The sequence below is a fragment of the Schistocerca piceifrons genome, chromosome 1 (assembly GCF_021461385.2).
Source record: "Schistocerca piceifrons isolate TAMUIC-IGC-003096 chromosome 1, iqSchPice1.1, whole genome shotgun sequence".
In the NCBI taxonomy this organism is placed as follows: domain Eukaryota; kingdom Metazoa; phylum Arthropoda; class Insecta; order Orthoptera; family Acrididae; genus Schistocerca; species Schistocerca piceifrons.
Genome location: NC_060138.1, coordinates 112,669,470 through 112,692,382, shown reverse-complemented (window position 1 = coordinate 112,692,382; position 22,913 = coordinate 112,669,470). Strand labels below are relative to the sequence as shown.

Sequence of the window (22,913 nt, the reverse complement as noted above, 5' to 3'; positions counted from 1 at the left end):
CTGCCACACCATACAGCAGTCTTTTCTAAATCGCTTTGCAACTGATACTGGTCTTATGATGACCTTCATCACGAAAGATAATTCTATTCCAGTAATTGAGACGGGTCTGGAGACGCCCCGGACATCAGTTGGATACCAACAACCAGGAGTGATGGTCTGGGGTGTCATTTAGTTTCATAACAGGACCCCTTTGGTTGTCATCCACAGTATCCTTACAGCACAGCGGTACGTTTTCTACGAGGGTTGGAACTTTAATAGCGGCAACTATTTATTTACAGCTCGTAAAAAATAGATGTTTCAAAGTTTTACTGACTTTCAAAGTAGTCAACAACATTGTGTATAACCCGTTGCCAGCGATGTGGAATTCGTAGGATACTCTCAGCAGTGCCAGTTGTGTTGACAGTTCGAGCGGCGCGGTCTATTGCCCGACGAATTTGTAGCAGCTCTGAAGCGAATGCCGTGAAGTGTGTCCTTCAGTTTAGAAATCGAATTGAACTCACGAGGGATTAAGTCAGGTGAGTGCAGTAGGTGGTATAGCACTTAGCAGGCCCATCAGTCAAACAAATCAGTAACAGCTTGCACTGTACGTGCTTGAGCATTGTCCTGCAAAATGATGGTCAGGTCCTGCAGGAAGTGTCATCACTTCTGTGTCTATGCTGTTCATTTTTGGAACACAACCTACGACCAGCTAACAGACAGAAGTGATGACACTTCCTGCAGGACCTGACCATCATCTTGCAGGACTATGCTCAAGCACGTTCAGTGCAAGCTGTTACTGATTTGTTTGACTGATGGGGCTCCTATGTGCTATACCACCTACTGCATTCCCCTGACTTAAGCCCTCATAAATTCAGTTCGATATCTAAACGCCGGCCAGAGTGGCTGAGCGGTTCTAGGCGCTACAGTCTGGAACCGCGCGACCGCTACGGTCGCAGGTTCGAATCCTGCCTCGGGCATGGATGTGTGTGATGTCCTTAGCATGGTTAGGTTTAAGTGGTTCTAAGTTCTAGGGGACTGATGACCTCAGAAGTTAAGTCCCATAGTGCTCAGGGCCATTTTTTCGATTTCTAAACTGAAGGAAACGCTTCATGGCATTCGCTTCAGAACTGCTACAAATTCGTCGGGCAATAGACCGCGCCGCTCGAACTGTCAGTACAACCGGCACAGCTAAGAGTATCCTACGAATCCCACATCGCTGGCAACGCGTTATACACAATGCAGGTGACTACTTTGAAGCTCAGTAAAAATTTGAAGCACGTATCTATTTTGTATGAGCTGCAAATAAATAGTTGCCACTATTAAAGATCCTACGCTCGTATATTCTATACCCAGTTTTGTTTCTCTACATGGAAAGCAATCCTGCACTTACGTTTCAGCAATATAATGTCCATCAGCAGATCATGAGTGTGTGTACTGCGTGTCTTCGTGCTTGCCAAAACCTACTTTTGCTCTTAGTGTCATCGGATTTCTCTCCAATTTTAAATATTTGGAGTATTACATGCAGGGGCCTCCAAACGTTCTGACAATCTAACAGACCATTTGGACAGAATCTGGCACGATATCCCTAAGGAGGTCCAGCAGGTCTTCCAATCAATGTCATGCTGAATAGCTACTTGCAGAGGGGCCAGAGATGGACAAGCTTGTTACTGACTAGCTCAAGCTCTCTCTCATTAGTAAGTCATGCACTTTTTTCTGAAATTGTGATAATTTGTTTGTCTGTACATATACATTACATCTACAGATTTTCCGTCCCACAAGGATAATTCCTCCGTACTACGTCGTTGGTTTTCTTCTTAGTATGTACATTACTAGCCATTAAAATTGCTACACCACAAAGATGACGTGCTTCAGACTCGAAATATAACCGACAGGATGAAGATGCTCTGACATGTAAATGATTAGCTTTTCAGAGCATTCACACAAGGTTGGCGCCGGTGGCGACACCTACAACGTACTGACATGAGGAAAGTTTCCAACCGATTTTCATACACTAACGGCAGTTGACCGGCGTTGTCTGGTGAAACGTTGTTGTGATGCCTCGTGTAAGGAGGATAAATGCGTACCATCACGTTTCCGACTTTGATAAAGGTCGCATTGTAGCCTATCGCGATTGCGGTTTATCGTATGTTGCTGCTCGCGTTGCTCGAGATCTATGATCGTTAGCAGAATATGGAATCGGTGGGTTCAGAAGGGTAATACGGAACGCCGTACTGGATCCCAACGGCCTCGTATCACTAGCAATCGAGATGATAGGCATCTTATCCGCATAACTGTAACGGATCGTGCAGCCACGTCTCGATCCCTGAGTCAACAGATGGGAACGTCTGCAAGACAACAACCATCTGCACGAACAGTTCGACGACGTTTGCAGCAGCATGGACTATTAGCTGGGAGACCATGGCTGCGGTTACCCTTGACGCTGCATCACAGACAGGACCGCCTGCGATGGTGTACACAACGACGAACCGGGTGCACGAATGGCAAAGTCATTTTTTCGGGTGAATTTAGGTTCTGTTTAGCATCATGATGGTCGCATCCGTGTTTGGCAACATCGCAGTGAACGCAGATTGGAAGCGTGTATCCGTCATCGCCATACTGGCGTATCACCCGGCGTGATGGTACGGGGTCCCATTGGTTACACGTCTCGGTCACCTCTCGTTCGCATTGACGGCGCTGTGAACAGTGGACGTTACATTTCAGATGTGTTACGACCCGTGGGTCTGTCCTTCATTCGATCCCTGCGAAACCCTGCATTTCAGCAGGATAATGCACGACCTCGTGTTGCAAGTCCTGTACGGGCATTTCTGGATACAGAAAATGTTCGACTGCTTCCCTGGCCAGCACATTCTCCAGATCTCTCACTCTCAGCAATTGAAAACGTCTGGTGAATGGTGGCCAAGCGACTGGCTCGTCACAATACGCCAGTCACTACTCTTGATGAACTGTGGTATCGTGTTGAAGCTGCATGGGGAGCTGTACCTGTACACGCCATCCACGCTCTGTTTGACTCATTGCCGAAGCGTATCAAGGCCGTTATTACGGCCAGAGCTGGTTGTCCCGGATACTGATTTCTCAGGATCTGTGCACCCAAATTTCGTGAAAATGTAACCACATGTCAGTTCTAGTATAATATATTTGTCCAATGAATACCCGTTTATCATCTTGGTGTAGCAATTTTGATGGCCAGTAGTGTGTTTCTTTGTCGTGAAAGGTGTGTGTTCTGGATATTTGAGTGAGGCTTCTCGTGGTCTAAAACGCCTTGGAGCAGATGTGTACTGGCCGCCAACAGTCGGCCGTCGGGAGGCGAGGGCGAGTTGAGGCCAGCCAGTGTATAACAGTTTGCCGCGGCGGCTCAGCCTGTGGTGAGCGTTGGTGCGGCGGCCAGCCGGCCAGAGCGAGTGCGAGGTCTGTTGAGACGGGGCGCCACCGCCCCAGGCAAGGACGGGCCATCTGGGCCGCGGCGGTCCTTGGCACGGTTCCTCCAGCACCTGCGCGAGTACCACCGACCCCGCTGGACAGCTGATCGCCCCGGTGCGGTCAGGGCTGCTGCTCGGTATTGGCGACTGCGGTTGTGCTGTGCCTACAATATGTTCAATATTTTGAACATGGCTGTGCTTCTCAACGGTTAGGGACCAGTAAATGGATCCGAAGCACCCGACCAGTTGCAAGGAAAGGCGATTTTATTCAACCTCTGACCATGATTTCGACGGATGTAAACCCTCTGTATGTCTATCTTCACATAGATGTTGCGGGACCTCGTCTGTGTAGTATAGACTCTTCAATCAATACATCTTTCTGAAACTTCCTGGCAAATTAAAACTGTGTGCCCCACCGAGACTCGAACTCGGGACCCTTGCCTTTCGCGGGCAAGTGCTCTACCATCTGAGCTACCGAAGCACGACCCACGCCCGGTCCTCACAGCCTTACTTCTGCCACCGTGGGTCGTGCTTCGGTAGCTCAGATGGTAGAGCACTTGCCCGCGAAAGGCAAAGGTCCCGAGTTCGAGTCTCGGTCGGGCACACAGTTTTAATCTGCCAGGAAGTTTCATATCAGCACACTCTCCGCTGCAGAGTGAAAATCTCATTCTGAATACATTTTTCAGGCGTCTAAATTTCAAATTGGCATTTTATTTGAGCAACGAATCTCGGCGCTACACTATGCCATCTTCAGGCCCCTGACCAACGTGAAGGAAAAAAAAAAGTTCAAATGTGTGTGAAATCTTATGGGACTTAACTGCAATGGTCATCAGTCCCTAAGCTTACACACTACTTAACCTAAATTATCTTAAGGACAAACACAGACACCCATGCCCGAGGGAAGACTCGAACCTCCGCCGGCACCAGCCGACGTGAAGGTAGATTCCCACCTGTGTTCCGGTCAAAATAGGGGTCAACATTTATTGACTGGTATCTGTAGATTTTTGACACAGCGATCTCTTCGGTCATCACGGCAAGTGAAACCTGGCCTCTATTTTAACTGGACCAGAGGTGGGAAACTTCCTTCACGTCGGTCAGGGGGCCTGAAGTTTGCGCAATATAGCGCCGAAACTGGCGCAAATAAAATAACTATTTGAAAACTAGACCGCTGAAAGGTGTATTGACTCTGTATTCTGCCTGGATGTAAAACCACCTTTTTTAGAAATACACGTAACGTGACGACACTGTGACAGCAGTAGCTACAAACACGGAAAATACGTGTCAGAATTACGCCATACAGAGGTTAGATTCCCACAAAGAAGCAATATGTGACAGAATTCACCCCACTTGGGGATCAAACTTTGGATTTATCGTCTGGAACTTACTATTTAGTCTGCGAGCCTCACATGATAAACTGCGATCAAAGAACATAGTCATTATCATCAGTGACCACCCCCATCATAATTATCATCTTTTGTGCTCATACTGCGTTTATTCCTTTTCCTGATACTGCTCCACTGTTATATTCTCTTCCGAGCAGTGCAGAACGTTTTCTTTCCGTGACTACATAATCACTTCATATCATAATTTTGGTGCCAAAGGGTTCATTTTCCCCATATTGTTATTTGATTCTTCAAATTCTTCCTTGAAATGAAGACATGGTCTCCCTCAAGCACCCAGTCATTGTAAAGCATTTGCAGCTAACGTTTCAATCGTCACTTTACATCATTTATTGCTTCAAGCTTTGACGAACTGCTCGATATTTTAATATCAAATCAGTATCTTACTGGATGAGGTGTTCCCTGAAAGAAACCAGCACCATCATTCCTCCTCTTTTAAGCAAATTGCTCATTCTACTTTACTATCATGCTACTGTACCAGACAACCTTCAAACCGAGCGAGGTGGCGCAGTGGTTAGTATACAGGAATCGCATTCCGGAGGACGACGATTCCATCCCGCGTCCGGCCATCCTGATTTAGGTTTTCCGTGATTTCCGTAAATCGCTTCAGGCAAATGCCGGGATGGTCCCTCTGAAATGGTACGGCCGACTTCCCTCCCCATCCTGCCCTAATCCGATGAGACCGATGACCTCGCTGTTTGGTCTCTTCCACCAAATCAACCCCAACAACCATCAACCAGTAGTGTGTCAGCTTCATTCACCCCCTTTTCTTGGCATCTGTATCAGTAGGGAATTACTGTTGAAAAGTCTCTATTCACATGATTTTCCTGCGAAAAATCTCTTACAGCGGAAAAGCCACTTCATTTCCACATCATAGTATAATGATGCTTCAATACCCTTGATGTCGACTATAATATTTGAAGTCATATCGAAATAAGTAGGCGTCTGGTATGTGCTGTTCTGAGGGATTAGCAAAGAGTTGTTTCCTAAGCTTAATTACATGACACTGAAGTTCAGTTAGTTTTTCGTAAACGCTCCTTGATTCTTGGGAATTAGCTTTGTTCCTCTCCGTTAAGTTTATTCGATCTCTTACTCTTCTCTCACAGTACAAGTAACAAATAACTGCGTATCATGCCAACTAATTTATCAGGAAACAGACGTCGCTATGACCGTAATGAAAATGAAATGTAAACGTGGCCCAGACAACGGATTGTAGATGGACCAAGGCAGTTCTCTGCTGAATTCTGAGAGTTAAGCATAGGCAGGCGACAATCGAATGGACGGTGGACAGTAGAAAATATGCAGCATCGATGCGGGTCTGTATTCTGAAGAGACTAATGTATTGAAAACATTAGCGACTGCCTTTTGATGGCAGTGGATCTCATGTCATGTTCTTGTAGTGCTGGTGGTGGTGGTGACGACAATTACAACATATAGATACTGCAATGCAGATGCATTCATACGTCGTTTATACGATACGGACGAGCACTACATGACATTTTGACTGCTCAGAAGATCATCTTACTAGACCATCATCCTTCGACCTTACCGTGGAAATTAACGCGATGTTTTTAAGTTGTTCCAGCTCCAAATAAAGTAGGGTATAATTCTAAAAAATGGTTCAAATGGCTCTGAGCACTATGGGACTCAACTGCTGTGGTCATCAGTCCCCTAGAACTTCGAACTACTTAAACCTAACTAACCTAAGGACTTCACACACATCCATGCCCGAGGCAGGATTCGAACCTGCGACCGTAGCAGTCGCACGGTGCCTGACTGCGCGCCTAGAACCGCGAGACCACCGCGGCCGGCAGGTATAATTCTGCCTTGACTATTTGTAACTTTCCACATAAACAGACTCATTGTATTGTTTAGATGATACTACTTGTGCTATTAAAGCGCATTAACTTTCGGTTATACTGTACGCGAGTTTGTTGGCCTCTGTGGGGCTGAACTGTTGATTGAGCCCTTTGGTTTTCTTGATTTGCAGGAGTTCGATCTGGAGCAGAAGATCGACCTGGAGATAAAGATGCGCGAGGGGACGACGAAGCTGCTGGCCGCGTGTCGGCACCAGACGCAGACCCTGGAGGCCGCCAAGAACCTCCTCACCTCCAACGAGCGCATGTCCGCCTACATGGCGGAGCTGCAGCGGCGCAAGAAGGAGCGTCCCCAGGGGTGAGTGTCCGCAGACAGCATTCAAGACCTGGTCGCACAAAGCTTCGGATGTAGCCGCACCAACAGAGATGACCCCCGTGTACTTTCATTTCGCACGGTCTTCGTTCAGGTTTAGATGTTACGTAGTACCGCGGAATCAACTGAAGCAAGTGGCTCCTTCAGTGAGGCCACGACATGCAGCCTGTACTATCCATGTCGAAATCGGGTGACGCTGCATTTCTAATGATATCTATACGGACTATATGTTGGGTCTCCAACACAATGAGAAAATAAAGACAAACACCCCATCAAATAAGGCCTAGCAGATGTCAGCTTCGCTTGCAAATCTGCATCCATATTCCATAACACACAGCGTAGGGCATGGCGTGGAGTACTTTGTCGTAATACGAGGGTGAGTCCAATGAAAACCTTAAATATTTTTTTAAATATTATTTATTGTGCAGAAGTGGTATCACTTTTCAACATAATCTCCCCCACGCTCAATGCAAGTCCTCCAGCGCTTGCAAAGTGCAAACATTCCCTTAGAAAAAAATTCTTTTGGTAGTCCGCGCAACCACTCATGCACCGCGTGGTGTACCTCTTCATCAGAACGGAACTTCTTTCCTCCCATTGCGTCTTTGAATGGTCCAAACATATGGACATCACTTAAGGCAAGGTCTGGTGAGCATGGTGGATGAAGAAGACACTCAAAATGCAGGTCTGTGATTGTTGCAACTGTTGTACGGGCAGTGTGGGGCCTTGCATTGTCATGTTGGAAAAGGACACCTGCTGACAGCAATCCACGTCGCTTTGATTTGACTGCAGGCCGCAGATGATTTTTCAGGAGATCTGTGCATGATGCACTGGTGACAGTGTTCCCTCTAGGCATGTTATGCTCCAAAATGACGCCTTTTTCGTCCCAAAAGAGTGTCAGCGTAACCTTCCCTGCTGATGGTTCTGTTTGAAACTTCTTTGGTTTTGGTGACGAGGAATGGCGCCATTCCTTGCTCGCTCTCTTCGTTTCCGGTTGGTGGAAGTGAACCCAGGTTTCGTCCCCAGTAACGCTTATTGCAAGGAAGCCATCACCTTCTCGTTGAAAGCGCCGAAAAAGTTCTTCACAAGCATCAACACGTCGTTCTCTCATTTCAGGAGTCAGCTGCCGTGGCACCCATCTTGCAGACACTTTGTGAAACTGGAGCACATCATGCACAATGTGGTGTGCTGACCCATGACTAATCTGTAAACATGCTGCAATGTCATTCAGTGTCACTCGGCGGTTTTCCTTCTCTACAGCTTCAACTGATGCAATGATCTGTGGAGTCACAACTCGTTGTGCCTGACCTGGACGAGGAGCATCTTCCACTGAAGTCACACCATTTGCGAACTTCGTACTCCATTCGTAGACTTGCTGCTGTGACAAATATGCATCACCGCACTGAACCTTCATTCGTCGATGAATTTCAATAGGTTTCACATCTACACTACGCAAAAACCGAATAACAGAACGCTGTTCTTCCCTGGTGCAAGTCGCTAGTGGGGCGGCCATCTTTATACTGATACTGCGACGGTATGTGCCCATCTGCACTATGCTGCTACCTACAGGCCATTCTGCACGCTGTTTGTAGCACGCTTACCAACTTACAGGATAACGGCGCAAAATTTCGATTTATTATTACAAATTTAAGGTTTTCATTTGACTCACCCTCGTATCAGCAGTTTTGTGCCTTATTCCATTCACGTGTTGAGCTAAGGAAGGATGACTATGAATCTATATGCACCCTAATATCCTATCACAGTCTCGTGACCCTACGCGAGGTACTATGGCAACTGGATGTAGCGCAGTATTACTCGAATACACGTTTTTTGAATTTTCCCAGCAGGGTTTCGCGAGAACTTCGTCGTATTTTTTTCAGGAATTTCCATACAAACTCCCCGTGCATTTGTTATGTACGGGCTGTATCCATCTGCTACGACGCGTCTTTGAATTCATTGGCTGTGTAGTCGTGCCCGCTTCATAGGGCCTCCAAACGCTGGAACATCGTCTTGAATGAGATTTCCTTTGCAGAAACATTCCATTTTGCCAGAACCCTTGCAACGACTTTTAACTTTTCCTTCCGACTCCTCCAATACTGACGTTACGTGATGGTGCCATTTTATATAGCTCCTTAGTAGTATTCGTAAATACGATGTGAAGTGCTTGGATCTGCACGGTTTTCTCGTTCTTTGTTTCAGGCATTATGATGCATTTAAAGAAGTTGCCCGTCATTACACCAGATTGAACGACGATACTTGGCATACAGCCTGGTAGTCTCTGATAGATATTTTATGCTTTCATCAAGCACCGTTACTTTCGTTATTGTATGACTGTTTGCTGTCCATATAACATGCTGTGTTCCATTAATCGAATATTAACGTAGCTGGTCGCATATACTGCCTCACCAAAAGTGTCGAAATACAGATGAGTATTAGTGGACACTGTTATTGGATGTATTCACTCTTCGCATTTGTTACAGCTTGAATTCCGCTGGAGACACTTTCAGTAAAATGTCTGAATGTCTTTGTATAAGTGATAGCTCATTCTTCCCCAAAAGACGAAACCAAAGAGGGCAGTGGTGTTGGACGGTATCGACTTTCAAACTCATCCCAAAGGCTTTACATTAAGTTCGGGTCGGGACACTGGGCTGGGCTAGCCAGTCCACTTCAGGAATATTACTGTCAACAAACCATTGCCTCACAGATACTGCTTTATTACAGGGTGTTATTGTCACGCTGGTACAATCAACCATCGTCGTAGAACTGTTCCTGTACTGTGCGCAGTGCTCTGTGCTGTAAATCTGTTCATACCCTTCCGGATGCAGCGTTTTCTCAAGCGTAATAAGACGATCGCACCCTAACCACAAAAAAAACTTCTCCGCCGTACTAGTCTTGGCACTATAAACCGAGCGAGGTGACGCAGCGGTTAACAAACGGACTCGCATTCGGGAGGACGACGGTTCAAACCCGCGTCCGGCCAATACGGATTTAGGTCGTCCGTGATTTCCCTAAATCGTTCCCGGAAAATGCCGGGATGGTTCCTTTGAAAGGGCACAGCCGAATTCCTAATCTGATGGGGCCGATGATATCGCTGTTCGGTCGCTTTCCTCAAATCAACGAACCAATCTTGGCACCATACACGATGGTAGGTAACGTTCTTCGTGCATCCGCCAAACGCGAACCCTTCCATCGGATTGCCACAGCGTATAGCGTGATTCATTACTCCAGATCACTCGTTTCCAGTCATCCACTGTCCAGTGGCGTCGCTCGTTACACCACCTCAACATTAACAGAAATTTGAGACCAGTGAGGAGCTACTCGTCCATTATCTTCCATTTTTCTTAACTCCCGACAGGCAGCTGTTGTGGTAGCTGGACGGCTGGTAGCACTTTTCAACTCACCATTCATTCCTTTTGCTGAGTTCATGCGATTTTTTTTTTCAACTTCTGTCCTCAATGCTCTACGATTCGTGTCCTTCAGTACATGAGGTCTACCTGGTCTTGATTTAGCTGTGGCTGGCTCTTTGCTTTTCCGCTACAGTCACATCGCTAACAGTCGAGTTGGGACCTTTAGAGGTGTTGAAATCCCCGATGGATTCTTTACTCAGGTAATATTCAATGACTAGTCCGCGTTAGAAACCACCGAGCACTCCTGATTGACCCATTCTGCTGTTATTGCTTCTCTCGTGACGACACCATACTCCCCACCTTCTTTTACACTGGCGTGTCCGTTTTTCGCGCTGCCTAGTGGTCCATTACGTATTACATGGGGTTGTCCGGATACTTTTAATGAGCTAATATATCTGCGAAGACACTGTGTACGATCGTGCTTAGTCTGTATGTCACAGTAAATGCACTCTCTCATATTCTGTAAGAACGCTGCTAACGCCGGCCGCGGTGGCCGTGCGGTTCTGGCGCTGCAGTCCGGAACCGCGGGACTGCTACGGTCGCAGGTTCGAATCCTGCCTCGGACATGGCTGTGTGTGATGTCCTTAGGTTAGTTAGGTTTAAGTAGTTCTAAGTTCTAGGGGACTTATGACCTAAGATGTTGAGTCCCATAGTGCTCAGAGCCAACGCTGCTAACCATGCTGTTGAGCGGATAAGTAAATGAAACGCCCCGTTTAAATCCGCAGGACAGAACAGGTAGTTGGGATTGTGGAAAGGGGCCAAAAGGGGGCTGTCAGTTACACTCAAACATATATAACTTTATTTAGTCGTCCAAACAATACAGCAAAAATTTTTGAACTTAGTTATCGGCTGAATAGGCCACACTATCTTATACCTTAAGGGCACAACCACTTAAATTTAAAAACGGCTGAAAGCCATTAACTTAAAATTCAGATTCAGAATATGTAGAATGCAGAATGCCTCACGTAAGTAAGTTCTATAACTTGGCTGAAGGCCAAACAAATCTAACACTTGAGAAGCAAACAAGTTTAATTTAAAGACGGCTGAAGGCCCGTGATTTAAGATTGCAGGTAAAATTAATTTTAAAAAAACACAGGGCAGAAGGCCTTATCTTCAATTAGGCTGAAGGCCCCACACATCTGATACGTGAGTGACAAGAACTTTAATTTAAAAACGGCTGAAGCCCGATCACTTAAAACAACTAAAATAATTTTTAGTAGGCAGAAGGCCCAAAGCTTTATATTTAAACAATATTTTACGCAGGCTGAAGGTTCAAACAATCTAAGATTTAACAAAGCGGATGAAGGCCTATTATTGAAAAACACAACTAAAATAAATTTTCAAAAGGCAGAAGGCCCAAAGCTGCATCGAAAAAAATATTTTAAATGAGGCTGAAGGCCCAAACAATGCAAGACTTGACAACTTTCAGTTTTAAAGCGGCTGAAGGCCCTTTATTTAAAACCCAACTAAAAACCATCGGCTATAAGCCATTAAAATACACAATCAAACAACAATAAGAGAAGGCAGTGAAGCCAGCGGCGCTCAGAAGTTTCCGGGGGTCGGTCTGCACTTCAAATATTAACGTGCGGCTTAGGGGAGACAGGTAGTCGGCAACCCAACCAAGAGACAGTCAGCGGACCCACCGACAAAACGACTTGCTTTCCCCTCGACCAGTGCACAAGGAACTCCAAAGCCAAAACGTAAAAGGCGTAGCCGCCCACAACCGAGTATGCATAAGCTGTCAAAACTACACACACGTGTTGGACAGCGACAACACGGTGAGGAAAGGACACTGCCTGAATTTTACGTCAGCGGCCAGGGCAGGTAACCGGAACGCTAACGGCCACAAGGCACTTGGACTTCAAATAACCAAAATACAGTAAAACTTTCGCCACCTCGAACACTCGCTGTTGCTCACGGAAATTCCCCCAACGGCCAACCATGAAAACCAACGGCACAGTGAACAGACTGGCTTCAGTAATTAAATCACCATTCAACTTTGATGTCCTGGGTACGTGAGCCACGAACCTCGTAGCAATCGGAACAGCTCCCACACACTCCGACACTGCGTAGAGACCGCCAGCGGGCCCGGTCCACTGCACCGCGCGGAGATTTCCTGGCTGATCAACTGACCGACTGCTCGCAGCCAGTACGAATAATAGGGACGAATCGGGCGTCGGCACAGACAGCCAATCCATAAGCGATCGCCGGCAAAGACACGTCTTGCAGGAAGACGACCGACCGACGACCAACCAAACTCGTCCCCACTCCAATCAGGTGTGACGGCAACCGCCGGGCTAGTCACGGCGGTCCGGACCTCATTGCAGCCGCGCCCCGACTGAACTTGTGCCGCGAGCCAACTCCGACACTCCTAGGTCCGAACTCTACTCCTCTCGCAACACACGACAACCGGGAAGTAATAGCAGTCAGCAAAGATAATACTCGATAAGCGCCGCTGCTGCCGCTCACGGGCAGGCAAGGCGGCAACTCAGTGACACCAGTAATTGAAATTAACATAACGAGATGGTAGCTCAGAAAAAAAAAATTTCAAATGAGATATGGCACGAACACCAGCCACGCACGGCTCAGTAAATTCATCTGGATCGAATTTTCAAGTGTATCTCCGAATGAAATCGCTTTACCGTGTCACACACACACACACACACACACACACACACACACACACACACACACACCTCAAACTGCTGGACAGCACTCTGTTCAGGGTTTCGGATGCGTACTGTTGTTGATACGGCGCCGCCTTTGCCTGCGGATTGCATTAGTCACTGCAAGTGGTAGTCATCAGCAAAGTCCGCTCTCTATTTGTCAAATCGCCGCGGCCACGTATAGTCCCTGGGACGGCTGTCCAAACGGGAGCCTAATGCAGAAATGGTAAGCCGTTTGTAGTGGCCGCCATTGTCTTGGCCTTATCCCCCGGCGCAAGTCAATCGGCCAGGCTGCGCGCCGGCAGTGTAAGCTCCCCATTGTCCTCCGCCAAACAAAACGCGGCGTCGGATACGGCGGCGGCGGCGCGCGGCGATATGGCGACAGCCGATAGGCCGCTTTGCAGCGCGTTCCCACTGTCCGTGACATTGGCGCTGCCGGAGCTTTAAGCCCGGCAAGCTATGGCGGGTCAACTGCCGATGGACAAGTTCATGGGACGACAAAAGCTGCGAGCGAGTTAAAATGCAGTTTCGTAATTTCGCTTTCGAACGACAGGCAAAATTGAGTTAGACCTGTGCTATTTTTGTCGGAAACTGACATTCTAAACCCGTAGCTGTGTAAAAAATATAGGTTGACAATTGCAGAGAAGACAACACCAACCAGACACTTTTTACGATGCTATTTACATATTTAAATAGCGCCGTTACCGGTTTCGAAGCAAAAGGTTTATCTTTAGACGGCTAGTTCACGTTAAGATACATTTTAAATTAGCTTTCACCAATGTGCGAGGGTAATCCCAAAAGTAAGGTCTCCTTTTTTTGTATGAGTACATAGAACGGTTTATTTCTACAATGGTTTACGTCAGTTTACAGCTTGAACATTTAGCTGTTTTTCGACATAATCACCATTTCTTTCCATGCATTTTTGTAGATGCTGTGGCAGTTTTTGTATGCCCATGTCATACCAGCTCGCCGCCATACTTTTCAGAAATTTATGAACCTCTTCTTTCACCTCGTCGTCGGAGCTGAATCGTCGGGACCACAGTTAACGTTGACAGGTACTGTGAGACTGAAAAAGCTCAAACGGTCAATTCAGAAGCAAACGGTCAATTCAGAAGCGGAGAAGAAAAATGTTGAGCAAGGGCGTACACATTCTCGCTCGGCAAACCGTTGCTCTCCTGCAACAGTTTCAGTCGAACATAATTACCCACCCATCCTATAGTCCTGACTTGGCGCCCAGTGACTATCACCTGCTCCCTAGGTTAAAAGAACGTTTGACCGTAATGCGATTCAGCTACGACGACGAGGTGAAAGAAGAGGTACATAACTTTCTGAACAGCATGGCGGCGAGCTGGTATTACATGGGCATACAAAAACTGCCACAGCATCTACAAAAATGCATGATTATGTCGAAAAATAGCTAAATGTTGAAGCTGATGTAAACCTTTGTAGAAATAAACAGGTCTATGTACCTATAAAAAAATAGGAGACCTTACTTTCTTGATTACCCTCGTAAAATGTTAACGTGAACTAGCCCTCTAAAGATAAACCTTTAGTTCGAAACCAGCAACGACGCAATTTAAATAAATAACTAGCATTGTAGAAAGTGTCTCGTTGCTGTTACCTTCTCTGTAAGAGTCGCCCTGTATCAGCTGGACGTCCTTTTTCCGTGTATAGCATAGCGTATATGAGACGGAGATAGGACACCAGCCCTGGATGTACCTAAAATAGCGCGGAAAACTGCCTAAACACCGCACTCACGGTACTAGACCAACGGAGGTTAATCTGTCGCTAGGATTCTATCTAATTTGGGTAGCTTCGCCTGTCCCGCAAGGTAGCGCGCTCTGCGTGAAGTTATATGAACAGGACAGCCGATGACGTCAAAGTCGGTATTTCGTCACACTGTTTCTCCGGCGCAGCAAACGCTGAGAGCAGAGGCAGCAGAAACGGCGGTGCAGAAGTTGGCTGCAAACCCCAGTAGGATGACCGCGGGAGAAGGCGGCGGGGTCAGCTGATCCGTGACTCATAGAACTGCTGCTCGCCCGCTCTCTCAGTTTCAAAGAAGCGCAGCAATTGATGTCAATCATCAGTACGCCAGTAGTCGACGGTCAGCGCGTGACGCAGAGCCCTGGCCGATCTCCAGGGAGCAGGACACGTGAGGTGGTTGTGGCGGCTCGTAACATGTAAGATGTGAGGTCATCCAAGCAGTTTCGCTATCAAGCGGCAGAACGCTGAAAATCGTAAGGGAGATGTGTAAAACTACAGACTGTAACAACCAGACCCTGTTCTGAGCATGACGTGGCATGGAAGGATTTATGATTTCAGAAGAACAGCTTTTACAAGTCTGCACAGTTTCCCCGAAAGGGCTATTTCAGGCGATGTAGAAGTTCACCAGACAAAATGTTGGTCAGCACAAATAACCCTAATACCGACTTGTTCCCTTGATGGCCTCAGTTGTGCGAGGAAGGCAGTACACGAGTTTCTTCAGACACATTTAGCTGAAGTCACTCGTTGATGGTTAATAGCCCGTTTTTTGTCTTAAGTCTTCTCACTGGTTTGATGCGGCCCGCCACGAATTTCTCTCCTCTACTCCTGTACCAATCTCGTCATCTCCGAATAGCAATTGCAATCTACGTTTTCAATTACTTGCTGGGTATGTTCCAATCTCTTTCTCCCCGTGCAGTTCCTATCCTTTACAGCCCTCTCTGGTACCATAGCCGTCATTCCCTGATCTCTTAACACACGTCTTATCATCATGTACCTCTTCCTCCTCAAAATTCTTCTGAAGCACCTCATCTCAAATGCTTCTGTTCCGACTTTCCCACAGTCTGTGTTTCACTACCATACGCTGCTATCCTCCAAACATACATTCTCAGAAATTTCTACCTCAACTTAAGGCCTATGTGTGATACTAGTAGACTTCTCCAAGCCTGGAATGCCCTTTTTGCCAGTGCTAGCATGCTCTTTATGTCTTCCAAGCTCCGTCATGGGCTGTTTTGCTGCGTGACCATCAATCCTGATGTTATCGTTACTGCTACTTATTACTTTCGTCTTTCTTCGATTTCCTGTCAATCCATACCCTGTACTCATTAGGCTGTTCATTCCACTCAGCAGATCATGTACTCGTAATTCTTCTTCACTTACACTCAGGATAGCAATGTTATCATTGAATCATATCACAGATATCCTTTCACCTTGAATTTTAATTCCACTCCTGTGCCTTTATTTTATTTCCATCATGGCTTCTTTGATGTGCTGATTGAACAGTAGGGGCGAAAGACTACATCCCTGTCCCACACCATTCTTTGTCCGAACACTTCGCATCGGGTCTTACGCTCATACATATTGTATATTACCCGTCTCTCGCTATACCTTGTAAATTTCTTTTAAAAAATATGCTTTAGATTACGTTGAATGATAGTGTAACGTTCTTTAAATAAGTATCTGCAATGTAATACTTCGAATGAAAGTGTAACATTCTTTAAATATTTATTGAATGAATACGTGACTGAGGGAGTTACCGTGTAGCGTGTTGTAACTGCAAGTGGTGTACTTACTCTGTGTTACTGCTACCAAAAACTTTATACGAATTGAGTGGGCAATGCAACTCCCAATACCAATAAAGAGATACAGTCACTGCAAAATACAATCAGCCCCTTACGCACTGAATCCTCTGGTCCTGTTCAAAACTGATAACTTCGGTCCCTGTCCACAAAACAAATAAATAAAATTGTGTTACCTCTAAAGCAGCAACGGTGGGTCGCGATATATTCAGGTCTGTCTTGAAGAATAAAATATACTAGCTACAGGCTCAGCGCTTTGCAATGCTGGCCGTAATACTTTGAAATGTACGTGAAATTCTTTTAGCTGATAAATGAAAACATTTAAGAAATATTCAATGTCTTCGAAGAACATATGAACTGGACAGGGGGCGGCACTGACTGGGGTGAATTACTAACACTTTTTCAAAACATCTGACTATTGAAATTACATTACTCAGAAAAATTACATCCTTTTTAGTAACTGAGTCACAAGAATGAGATGTATATAGCAAGAATTATCTAACCTCACTAAAAAGCATAGATAAAAAATCATCACATTACTTATACCTGCATTAACAAATCTTAGAAACATTGCAAAAGGGAAATATCTAACTAGTCTTTACATCAAAACTGTTAACGTACATTTTGGGGATACTCAATAATCGACTATTATCAGCCAACTCGTTTACACTAACGCCCTGGCAAAACGGAAGTCATAAATATTTAACATCATTACCTTGCATGCGAGAAGACGTCTTCTTCCACGTTTCTATTAATAACATATGTACTCCTAATTCCTACGTTATAATCTAACACTTGGTGGCTTCACAGATCACACCACAAAATCTGTCTACTCCATCCTCTTTCGCCCACAGACAGCTACTTCAACACTACACTCTCAGACCAGAAGCAGTATATTTGGCCCTGCGGACGTGCACAGCCAGCGATCCGCTTTATAAAGCCTATCAGAGACACACTTCGTTTATAACATAATAGTTTGATTTTAGTTTATGTACTTTCATCATATTCGTGTACTTCATACAAGTGTATCCCAGTAGACTCCTTTCAAGCTTACTCCTATTTTTATCTGAATTTTGTAACATTTTGCACCATTTTACATTGTCGAACGCATTTTCCAGGTCGACAAATCTTATGAATGTGTGTAGATTTTTCTTTAGTATTGCTTCCATTATCAACCGCAACCTCAGAATTGTCTCTTTGGTGCCTTTATCTTTCCTAAAGCCAAACTGATCGTCATCTGACAGAACCCCAGTTTTCTTTTCCATTCTTCTCTAAATTCTTCTTCTCAGCAACCTGGATGCATGAGTTGTTCAGCTGATTATGAGATAATTTTTGCACTTATTATACGCTGCGCACCAACGTAATTGCGGGGATGTTCATTGCTACGGTTCTCTTGATGTCACATATAGTCCCAGACGTTTTTCTGTGGGATTAGCGTCTGACGATTTAACGGAGCCGTGTGAGTGGAACTGGGAGCCCCAGTGTTCGTCAAACCATGTGCACAAGCTTGGCGTCCTGTGAACACGACTGTCGTCATGTTGAAAGACGGGAATCGTAATTGTGAAGTAGTAGATGAAAGGGCAACATTTGTTCAGTGGAAATGTCGAAGAAACATCCTGATTCGTATTCACTGCAAGCAGAATGAGTGGACTGAGTCATACTACGAGAAAAATCCTGAAAAGTCACAAAAACACTTCCGACTATAACTAAACCTCCTACTCAGTGTATCATTTGAGGAGGAGGCAAAATTGTGGCCCGTCGGACCACACTACACGCTTCTTGCTAGTTACTGTGCAGTTTCTGTGTTGTTGGATCCACTGGAGACGTGCGGCTGTACGTCCGTTTCTGAGCAAAGCAACCAGACCAAAATGTACATGACGTGCGGTTCCCATTGCAAAGTTTGCTCAGAGTTTCTTGAGATGGCTTTGCGGTCACTAATAGCAATTCCTGTCGGGTTCGAAACCGATTGTCATAGACAGGGCATGACATTCGTCTCTGGTCCCTGACGGTTCGATCTCTTTACGGCCGCTGTTCCCACACTTTTTGCATGGGTGCATGTGGTAGCTCATTCCTTGCAGACTCGGTGAACATCCACGTTCAACACACACACACACACACACACACACACACACACACACACACACACACACACACACACACACACACACACACACACACACGCGCGCACACACACACGCACGCACGCTAAATCGGGGATTTTAATTCACCATGTCGTGATTGGGACGTGCAAACATCGACCCATCTTACTGCACTGATTCCATAAACCCCACTGTTACATAGGCACCACGTTACTGTCATGACTCAGATGAGCAGTGGATGAAAACATAATCGCCTTGTACCAGTTCCTCAGTCACACGCTCCAAAGCAAGCCGTGTGCTCTTTTTGGTGCGTGACTAATACTTTTTTTGTCTACGGGTGAGCTTGCGTAATTACGACTTATCTAATGCGAAATAGACCAGGCAGTTATTTTAAATACCAAATTGGCTCGGTTTTCTTTGCTTTCATTCTGAGCTTGTAGATAACATTTTTTTAACTACATACGTTGTTCGTGGGGCAAGGTCATTGGCTATCTCTGGACAGCGAGCTTCCTGACGTAAGAAACACTTAGGAAGACCTAAGTGTGCTTTGTTTCCTTCATGGACCGATGGACGTTCAGTTCATGGTTCAGACTTTCATTTCAGAAGTGAATACCGTTCATAGTGGCTAGGCGTATACTGCAACTACTACTTAATAATAATGAAAATAATAATCCTCACAAATAATAGAAAAGAAGCCACTAACGGCATAGAGAATTTACTCGAAATTGCACAAAGAACTGGCCTGCAAATCTCGTATGAGAAAACCCAGTACATATAAAGAGTGCCACAAGACAAATTGCCCATTGTGACAACCCATGGGAAAATCGTACAAATACTAAATTTTAAGTACCTGGGAGAAATCATCCAGCTATCAGGGATCAACCTAAAGGCCAATGAGGAAATAATAAAAAAAGAAAAAACTACAGAAAGCATATAAACTCAAGTGGAACTATTATAACAGTAAGTCCATATCCATTAACGCAAAATTGAGGCACTACAACACTGTAGTACTTCCGGAGGCACTGTATGCATCTGAAACAACGCAAATAAGTGGGCAAACTAAAATCAAAGAAATAAACAAGAAAGGAAAATTCTCAGGAAAATTTTTGGCCCGATACAAGAGCAAGGAATCGGGAAGAAGAGACCAACATCAGAACTATATAAATACACAGACAAGATTACGGATACAATTAGGAAAAGAAGAATGCGGTTCTACGGACATATCCACAGGAGGAATGAAAACAGAATTTCAAAGCGAATTCTTAGTCATCAACTCAGGCAGGGGAAAAACAAAATGGATAAAAGAAGTTGAAGAGGATCTGAGATAAGCACACACAACAGTAAACGATGCAGAAAATAGAACTAAATACAGGAACATCATCAAAAAACATAAATTTGACACCACAACACAGAAGAGACCAGGATGCAAATGGACAGCGGAGCGAAAGAAACAACACAGTGAACACATAAAGAAAATTTGGGCTAAGAAAAAAACATAAACAATCATCATAAAGGAATTCAAGTTCAAACGCCCTCTTTAAATGAGAATAATCGAAAATAATAATAATAATACACGGTTCAGCTGCATTAATGTAACCACTGCCTGTGTTGACGACAATGCAACCACCACTCACAGACGGCAGGTAGCAACACTATCACTGAAGCGTGTCGGGGCAACGCAGGAAACAGTACAGTCGTTGTCTTACTGTGTAACCGTAGCGATTTAAGTGACTCAAAAAAGGGCATGATCATTGGCCTTAGGGCCAGGGATGGAAGCATTTCCGAAATGGCTTAGTTTGTAAACAGCTTGTGTGTAACCGTGGTTAAAGTATGCCGTACATAGCAAAACGGCGCTATCCGAAACTGGCGCATAGGCAGGTGTGGTGTACTCCGGGCCCTAGATGACATGGATGGACGACGGCTGCAGAGATGTGTACGGGGGAACAGACTTGCAGCTGTAGAACGATTGACCTCCAGGGGGTTACCAACAGCGTTTAATATTTTTGTGGGATCTAAAATTTAAAAACCTCTCTCACACCGGCGTGATTTAGCTTCACTGATCAGGGTAGTAAAAAAACATGCGTATATTAAGGGAATTTTCATTCACATAGCAGGCTTATCACATTCACACAGTTCAATACTGTTCATCCTGATTAAATTGAGCTTAACTTAAATTCCATAAGGCAGTGAAGCAATTTCGAAGTCTCGGTGCGACGAAAATTGTCAGTCGATCTCCTAAAAACATTTGTAATAATTATTAACTTTCGGGGATCACATGAAGACCGGAGATCTGCTGGTAAGACCGTGTTAGCCTATTTATTGGAAGTAACAAACTGGATATCTTTAGCATACAAAACAGCAGGTTCGTCTAGTGTAAATCAGACGTTCCCCACTGATCCCGTGCAACACAGCGTAGTGAGCAGACACTGTCAATAATAATCAGTTAAATAATACGCGAACACACTTTTGTTTAGTTCATGTATTAAATTCCTTCTCATACAGAATCTCAAGAAGATGGCGGCTAGCTCTACAATGCATACATATACATCTTCGTTCTTTCACGGCTAATCGGCAAGCACTCCTTCATTCTTTTCATAAGAGAAAACATAGATAGCAGAGAAGCTATTCCATGGAGTAAATGGACGCTCCAAGGAATAATAGGGCTTGAAACTACTTTGCATTGATAATCATCGTATATTAAAGTTTAGGAATTGGTAAGATAAGAAGAGATATTTCGAGATATGTACTGAGTTATATAATTCATAAAATTTCTGAATATATCGCGGAGAGACCGCTGCAAGGGACGTTAGAAGCGTCTACTCGAGGACCGTTCAGCGGACGTTGATGCCTCAGCAGAATGCACCCGGTTCATGCACCCATACTGCTGTTTTTCGGCGGTGAAGGCCGGAATTTGTACGCCAGTACCCACCTGGACGTGCCCTCAGTGGCAACAGGTGACCTTTTCAGATGAATCTATCAGGCAGATGGACAATGGCGTATATGGGATGAAACATCTGAAACGAAACGGCCTACAACAGTCGTCGGAACGATCCAGGGCGGAGGAGGGAGCGTTATACTGTGGGGAATGTGGTCATGGCATTCCGTGGGTGATATCGACATTCTGGAAGGCACAGTGGTCCAACTCAAGTATGCATTTAGCCTTTGAACGATGTCCCCCTCCTACATGCACGTTGTTTTTCCTCTGCCGGGGGAGTTTAGTGGCCAGCGGAGCACGATAAACTTGTCCAAGCGCTTTTCGAGCACCACACGCACAGTGTAAGCTGTGTGACTCGTTACACTGTCTTGCATTGTCACTCTGAATCGGGCATGGGCTACCAACCCTCGCTTCCTCCTCAACCGTTGCTTCCGTTTCATGCCTCTCGGCTTTTATAATTGCCGTCTGGTTTCTGTACAAGTTGTAAATAGCTTTGCGCCCCCTGCGTTTTAGCCCTGCTATCTTCAGAATTTCAAAGAATGTATTTCAGTCGGTGCTGTTAACATCGTATGGACGAACTCGAAATCAAAGTAAAGACGCTATGTGGGGAAAATAAAAATCGTAAAGGGAAACAAAGAGATGAGTACAGTAAGCAAATACAGAAGGATGCGAGTTGCAGTAGTTACTCGGAGAGAAAGAGTCTTGATAGAATACCATGGAAAGTTGAATCAAACCAATCTTCGGATTGAAAACAACAACAACAACAACAACAACAGTAGGACATTGTGGAATGCTAAATACAGGGATTATGGACGTCAGATAAGTCACCTGGCACGGCCTATCCAGCGACTTGGATATAGTGGGGCGTACTTCTCTTATTGTTGTTATTCTGTCCATCTGATCATCAGTGGGATGCCATCGATGGCATACTGTTGCAATACCTGTTCGTAGACGTCTGAATCCACTGCGGAAGTGTCGAAAGCGTACTGGCCAATTACAACATCCGCGGTCACTGTGGGACAAGTATTCTCCTTTGTCGTATTTCAATGTGAATGCTCGGATGGAAGTTTCGAAAAAATTACTGTTGATTTTTGTTCCCATCCTTGGCCTACCGGAGTCTGTGCTCTGTGGGATGTTAAAACGTTATCACAGTACCTCCTTTCCTTCGTGTTGCTTTATGATGTTTGATTTGCCCACACTCTAGATTACGTTTCGTCTGTTGCCGTTTCTACTTGCTAGGAAC

General features: G+C 45.3%; 1 protein-coding gene across 2 annotated transcripts in view; it reads left to right on the top strand.

Annotated features, from left to right (window-relative positions):
• The window catches only part of LOC124789966 (rhotekin-like), a 1,049,079-nt gene that overhangs the window by 940,573 nt on the left and 85,593 nt on the right, over positions 1-22,913 (top strand). For both annotated transcript variants that reach the window (XM_047257504.1, XM_047257512.1), the window contains one exon: positions 6,807-6,991. In XM_047257504.1, the coding sequence (XP_047113460.1) occupies positions 6,807-6,991 (185 nt within the window). The remainder of the gene's footprint in view (positions 1-6,806; positions 6,992-22,913) is intronic.